Here is a 7,173-nt window from a genome sequence, read left to right as displayed (position 1 = left end):
AATCGAGCGGCAGTTCAGGAAGAAGTGTGGCAAGTGCGTGACCGCGGCGGCTCCGTGCTGGAGTTCCTTTGCCTCCTAGCGGCGGGCATGGCGCTGCGTTTTGGGTTTAGGATGAGAAGGCGGCTGATAACCCACTGATGGTTCAGGTGTTGCTGAGCAGGGCTTGCGCTGGACAAGGGCTTTTTCAGCTTCCCCTGCTCTGCCAGGGGCACAAGGAGCTGGGAGGGGGCACAGCCGGGAGAGCTGACCCCAACTGGCCCCAGGGCTATTCCAGACCATACGGCGTCGTGCCCAGTATAGAAACTGGGGGGAGTTGGCCGGGGGCAGCAGCTACTGCTTGGGGACAGGCTGGGCATTGGTCAGCAGGTGGTGAGCAATTGCACTGTGCATCACTTGTTTTGTATATTTTTTACCATTATTACTGTTATTCTTTTTATAAACTGTCTTTATCTCAACCCTTGGGTTTTACTTTTTTCCCTGATTCTCTCTCCCATCCCACTGGGGAAGGAGCGGGGGATAAGCAAACGGCTGCGTGGCATTTAGCTGCCTGCCAGGTTAAACCACAACAAGTGACTTTCAAAATGTGTTTGTGAGGTAACCGTAGGAATCCAGAATCTGGGCTTCCTCACAGGTTTCTGTTTCCAGGTGCGGACTGCTGCTCTTTTATCAACACCAACAGAAAAATGCTCCTGTGACGTTCATTGTTGACGGTGCTGTGGTCAAATTTGGCCAAGGTTTTGGGAAAACAAACATATATACTCAGAAACAAGAACCTCCCAAAAAGGTAATTCGCTTTAGAGAAGCAAAAAGGCTGTCTCTGCCTTTCAAAAAGGTGTGGTGAGTGAAATCACTTAATGGCGGGGGTAGAGGGGAGAAAAAAGGAAGAAAGGAACCTCTAAACAAAAACTCGGTTTGGTGTCTTTTCCTTGTCTGCCTTAAGTATTGGTTTACAGAGGTCACTGCAGCTTAGAGTCCTAGCACTAAAAGAAAGCAAAATAAACTTGGAAATCTAGACTGTGCCTGATGTTATAGCTCAGTTACCAGAACATTTCCATTTGTAAGTGGGTCAGACTGGCAGTCTGCACAGTGATTCTCAAAATCTGGCTCGTCTAATGTATGTCAGTGAGTTTGCTTCTGCTCATGACAGCTCTAAGCCCAGAAATCACTGGGGATTATTCTCCTTTGCCACCCACGGAGTTCAGGTAATCTTAATGACTTGCATGAAAAGCCTTAAAAGCTTTGGAGGGGGAAGTGATCCTTAGTGGTACAACTGCTGCCAAGGTTTAACAAAATACCCTGCTTCTCACCCAGGTGATGATGACCAAACGGACCAAAGACATGGGCAAGTTCAGTTCTGTCACAGTCTCCACAATTGATGAAGAGGAGGAGGAGATTGAAGCAGTGAGTTTTGTCTGCCCTTAGTGGCAGTCACATCTAAACTGAGCAGCTGCCTCAGGCACTGATCAGAGCCAGTGGTCGTCTCACCATTTGGATGAGGTGGTGTTACTTTGGGGTTTGCTGTTGCAAAGTGACATTGTGTGTGTGTTTCAGAGGGAGATTGCAGACTCCTATGCACAGAATGCAAAAGTGATCGAGAAACAGCTGGAACGCAAAGGCATGAGCAAAAGAAGGCTACAGGAGTTGGTGAGTGTTTTCGTCGATGTTGAACATGAATCCCTGACATCTGTTGGCTTTGAACACAAAAGTGATCTTGCAGATCGGACCAGTATAAGTATAGAGAGGTCCTGGTACAGTCATAGGTAACTTTTAGCTTTGAGAGGATGATTTTTCCTTCACAGGTTTTATAGTAATGTTCTTGTAGTCCTCCTGAACTTAAAATCTTATGCAATTACCTGTAAAGCTAACTGAAGAACAGCCAGCAGACCTTTTGCAGGGAGACTTTCCATGACCTGTTGGACAAGGAACAAGGGAAAGGGAAATCAGGCCATGGCTTTGCCAACCAGAGCACCCCAGAGCATTAGCTGTGCTCTCAAGCCTGCTTGGCAGAGCAGGTCTTTGCTGTGAGGCATCAGGGCAAGCTGAGGTCCTTGTGGAGGACCTGCCAGCTCAGCTGCTACCAGAAAAGTTTGCTTGAAGAATTAATGGCAAGAACATCACAGCTGATCTTACCTGCTGTGACAGGAGAGTAGTAGATGGGGGGGGGGGAGGAGAGAAGTGTGCAGCTTCCACCTGAAGACAGAAAGTATGAAATTGTCTCCTGTGCAGTTAGTCTTGGGCTTTTTATGATTTTAAAGGTGGTCCTCGTTTTGTACCTCAGGGGAGGAGGGAGTCAGCAAAAAAATTGAGCTACTCTTGCTCCTCGTGTGAAAAGCTCACAGTGTTCAAACAAGAAGACCAAACCTCACTGAAGGGAAACGTATTCAGACATTATTTCATTCTGTCTTAATTTCCTTAATCAGGCTGAGCTGGAAGCCAAGAAAGCCAAGATGAAAGGAACCCTGATTGATAACCAGTTCAAATGAAATGCTGCACATCTGCTGGGTATTTGGAGACAGGAGAAAGCTACCTGGAGCTATCACAGATCTGTCAACAGAGCAGAAGTAACAGACAATGTTGAAGTGCAACATACTACAACCAGCTTGGAGGATGAGTACCAATCTGTGATACTCTGGTACCGATTTTAATAACTCCAGCAGCACTGGAGACTTTGCTGAAACTGCAGTTCTCTACAGACCCAGTGGTAAGAGCAAGCTGTTCCAGCCAGAATGTTTACCTTTGGGAAAATCTTCGCTGAGTGCCTTTCTGAGTTCAGCACACACTCTAGAGATCTGTCTTTTTTTTATTTTGGTTGTTTCAAATATGTAAGGTTTCCATAAATGCATTAGAACAATAGGTGAGCTGTACAACAAAGAAATAGTTACAAAAGTATGCTCTGTGCCTGTTCTTCATTTTGTTATTTTAAATGTGTCCAAAACATGCAGCAGCCTGAGGGACATGCCATTCCAACAGTCTGGAACGACTCAGATGCAAGGCTTGAGTATCGTGCTGCTGCTCACCCTGACCAGCAGACAGGCTGTTAAAGGTAGCCAGCACAAGCTTGGCTATGGCTCTAGTTCTCTATTGAACATCCAGAAGTCACAGTTGTACAGAATTACAGTGTCCCAGCAAATACTGCCCGATACAGGAACATGAAATCCAACCCTCTTTTAAACTATTGACAACAAGAACTGCCTGCGTATTATACCACTAATGAGTACAAATGTGTAGTTGGAAGCTACTGCTACAATTGGCAGTCATTTAAAGTAGAATACATCTGCACGTCTGAACTAACCCGTTCTGCAAAACAGTGTCAGTATTTGGAGTTGTAAAATGTGATGGAGAAGGAAAAATTGTTTTGAATGCACTGACTGCTAAGGACTTGGATAAAGACAACATTAGGAATTGGTGTGTAAAGTACGTTGTTTTGGAAATAATATTTTGTGTCTCTTGCATGATGTAATAACAGTGGTGTATACCCCATGTCTTTGTTGGTCTACTTGGGATTAAATACCATGTTACGGATTTCAACTGAAATCCTTTTCCTAGGGTGTTCTTACTCTACCAAGTATCGTAAAATAACGTGATGAACAAGATCCTTCATCTCCCATAATTAGTGCAGAAGACTTCCTGTAATCAATAAAGATTTTCCATCTTGCTTTGTAACCCTGACTGGGAAAACTCAGGTCTGCTTAGCCTAAGGATCTCTCCTTCCTTTCTTTGGGAAAATAAAGGTATAAGGGACGGAGTGAACTCTGCTGGGATGCACTGGTCATGTGCCAATTTAATGCCAGGCCGGGTAAGCATGTGTTCAGGTTAACTCAAGCAGTGCTGGTTGTGTTCACTGCTAATCATCTGCTAATCTGAAGCCTATTTCCAGAAGCCTATGTCCAGGGGCTCTTCAGTTAAGCAATTATAAGGTGTTGTATAATACTTGGGAAGGGCAGGAGGAGTCAGTGGATACAACTCTGTCACACAAACCCCTTTTCCAAGTGTGGTAGCACAGCCCAGCCAGGTGAGGGCCTCAGGGTTCCTCTGGGAGCGATGCAAGCCCCAAATAACCACAGGTTGGTCTCTAGAAAAATTAGGAAGTTTTTTCCAAGCAGGAGTCAGAGACTTTGAAATTTGAAAATAGGTTTTGAACCGTGTGAGGTCTGCTGGGATACAGACGACTTAGGCTCCAGTTGTCATAAAGGCTGCAGTACAGTCCTGCTTCGGGTGACAGCCAGAACAACGTCTGGCTTGGGGACTGTGATTTACAGTTAGGGACAAAACGTGGGGCTTCAGCTGATGCGGGGCTGTAAAGGAGCTGCCAGGTGGGGCTGGGACTGTCTTTGCAGTTTGGTGAGGTAGAAAAGAAACTTGATGAGTGCACAGCTCAGCACAAGTTGTCCGAAGAAGCAGTTAGTATCTGTCATCAAATTCCTCAGCTGCGTGCCTCCAGCCTCAGGCAGCGTTCACAGCACGAGCACTCCTCCTTTCTGGCTTTTAGAAGGCCAGCCCATGTTCAGTCAGTGTTTTTCATTCTTGTCATTAGAGATCTGCCTAGTTCAGCCCAGGACTCGCTGACAGACCCAGCCAGAAAGGGGAATATATGTTGTTTGTCACGTTAGCAGTCCCTGAGATATTTTTAATACACTCTTTAGCTAAATAGTCAATGGCTAAAACAACTCCAACACACAGAATCTGATCAAATACATAATTAAGTATATTTCTTACCCTAACTAGCTCTAGTTCACAACAATTTAAGTCAAGTTGGGTTTTTCATTTCTAGAGCTAAATGAATTAACAGATGTTAGCTGACTACAGCAACAGGAAGCAGGGGCACCTAGTTCAAATGCTTGATTAAATGTCCTATTACAACAGATAAAACTAGCCGTTCTGCAGTTTCCCACACCGTGACAGCAACTGGGTAATCTGCACCAGTGCTCAGACCAAATAAAAGTTGGATTTTGTGTTACAATAAAAACCAAGGTTAGTTTTTATCAATCTGTAAATATAGGTAGGTGGTAGATTTTTTTTTGTTTGTTTAACTGAGCACTATATTGTAGATAAGAACTTGTCCGGATGCAGAGGTATTGCCGAGCAAAGTAGCGTGTGAAATAAAAGTCGGAGGAGGGGATCTATTCCAAAAATAATGCCACACATGGCCAGACTTACCTTAGTGTGCTTCATGGCTTAGTCTAGTTTCCAAGCACCTTTGCAAGAAGGTGAAAGGAGGCTGTAGTGAGGTGGGTGTTGGTCTCTTCTCCCTGGTAACGGGTGATAGAACAAGGGGAAACGGCTTCAAGTTGCACCAGGGCAGATTTAGGTTGGACATTAGGAAAAGTTTTTTCACCCAAAGGGGTGTTAAGCATTGGATTGGGCTGCCCAGGGAAGTGGTGGAGTGCCCATCCCTGGAGGTATTTAAAAGCCAGGCAGACGAGGTGCTTAGGGACATGGTTTAGTGGTGGGATGGCAGGGTTAGGTTAACAGTTGGACTCGATGATCTTAAAGGTCTTTTCCAACCTAGATGATTCTGTGATTCTATGATTCTAAGAACCTAGTCTGAGTTACCATGTCAGAATAGCTCCATGTATAGCAATGATGCCTTGTTCCTCGTAATCTGTAAACCCCACCCCACCCCACCCCCCCAGTTTGTAAACACTGAAGAGAAGCAGTAATGGTGAATGCAACCTTGTCGGTGTTAATCGCAGCTGTACCTGGGGAGCGACGTGGGGGCCTCCCCGCAGACAGCTGGTGCCGTCACAGGGGCTCCAGGGTGCTGGATAACACCAAGGCATGTTCAGAAATTGGTATACGGCTTTATTGGCATTTATCTTACCTGGGCTCCGGGCAGATTAATGGCAAGAGGAAGATGTTCCCCCTCAGCACAGCTGCACAGGGCAGCAAGCTGCCTTCAAGGGAGCAAGCACCGACAGTTCCCCTGCTTTTCACCCATGGCTGGTGCCTCATGCCCTGGGATGTGCTCTAGGGAGCCGTGCAGGGCACTGAGCCCAGCACCCCACAGCGAGGGTCTGCCTGTCTGTGGGACAGGGCAGCAGCGAGCCCCAGCTGGGACGCACTCAGCTCCCCAGTTCCACATGCACCCCCATGGGTGATGGCACCATGGTGCCCGGCAGCGGCCAGGTGGCTGGGCCACGTGTGGAGCTCAGCCTCGAAACCTGAAGGCAAATATTTCTGGTCAGCTATTACATCCTTGGATCTGTGTTTCTGCTATTTCACCTGCTAGACTGGCATACAGATGGCTCGCTCTCACTCCCTAGACTATTGCAATGTATATTAATAAATGCATGCTAATTTTTTGTGTATGACAATGCGATCAGCTTGGGAACAGCACTGAGTGATCAGCCAAAAATCAAACTAGACAGCTTTTGCTGGTGCTGTCCTAAAGAGCCCCACAGGTCCATGGGGCACCGCCACATCCAGGCATTTAAAAATATAAAATAAAAATTATGGGCTTCTTTAAAAGGCTGCAGGGCTGGGCTCTGAGGGATGGGGGAGGAAGCCTTGTAGCTCTCCACTGGGGAGATCTTATGAACCTAGCTGGCCACAGCATGCTGGTTTTTTGAGTGGATTTCAGCCATCTCTCTCTCCTGCTGCCTGGGGCGAACCCCAGACCCCTGCTCCCACCTCTGTTGCCATCAGTGCCTCCCTAATCCCCCTAGGAAGAGGGCAGCTGCCCCTGCCTCCCCTTGCCCAGCACCCAAACCTCCAGGCAAAGGGTGGTCCTCGCAGCCTCCAGCCCTGCAGAGCTGGCAGGAGGCAGGCAGGGGCAGCCCCATCCTGCAGCCCCCTGGCACCACGGCCAGCCCGGCCCAGGGGGGGTGGCATGCACCCAGCCATTCCAAACATCCAGTACTGCTCGCCAGCTGCCCCAGCCACCAACAAGTGTTTCATACGACCCCGTGTGCAGCTGTGCTGTGTCAACAGCTCCTAAACCTGGGATTTACGGCTGTTGGGCGAGGGGCCGAGATGAAAGCAGCGTTACAGGAGCTTGCCTGCTGCTCCCCACCAGGAAAGGGGTGATATGCCGGGCTGGGCACAGCTCCTGTGGAGGATACATATCAGGAATAGCGTGGCCAGCAGGAGCAGGGCAGTGATCGTGCCCCTCTCCTGGGCACTGGTGAGGCTGCCCCTCAAATGCTGGGTTCAGTGTTGGGCCCCTCACTCCCA

The 7,173-nt window shown here is 47.8% G+C and overlaps 1 protein-coding gene across 1 annotated transcript in view; it reads left to right on the top strand.

The window, feature by feature from the left end:
- CUNHXorf56 (chromosome unknown CXorf56 homolog) overlaps positions 1 to 3,712 on the top strand; it is a 4,867-nt gene extending 1,155 nt beyond the window's left edge. Inside the window, exons 3-7 of the mRNA XM_009636394.2 lie at positions 8 to 33; positions 646 to 784; positions 1,312 to 1,401; positions 1,552 to 1,644; positions 2,421 to 3,712. Of these exons, the coding sequence (XP_009634689.2) occupies positions 8 to 33; positions 646 to 784; positions 1,312 to 1,401; positions 1,552 to 1,644; positions 2,421 to 2,483 (411 nt within the window). The 3' untranslated portion in view covers positions 2,484 to 3,712. The remainder of the gene's footprint in view (positions 1 to 7; positions 34 to 645; positions 785 to 1,311; positions 1,402 to 1,551; positions 1,645 to 2,420) is intronic.
- The last annotated feature ends 3,461 nt before the right edge of the window (positions 3,713 to 7,173 follow it).

Source organism: Egretta garzetta, unplaced genomic scaffold (genome assembly GCF_000687185.1).
Source record: "Egretta garzetta isolate BGI_Z169 unplaced genomic scaffold, ASM68718v1 scaffold53, whole genome shotgun sequence".
NCBI lineage: Eukaryota > Metazoa > Chordata > Aves > Pelecaniformes > Ardeidae > Egretta > Egretta garzetta.
Note: the sequence above shows the minus strand (reverse complement) of the source record. Positions and strands in the feature narration are given on the sequence as shown.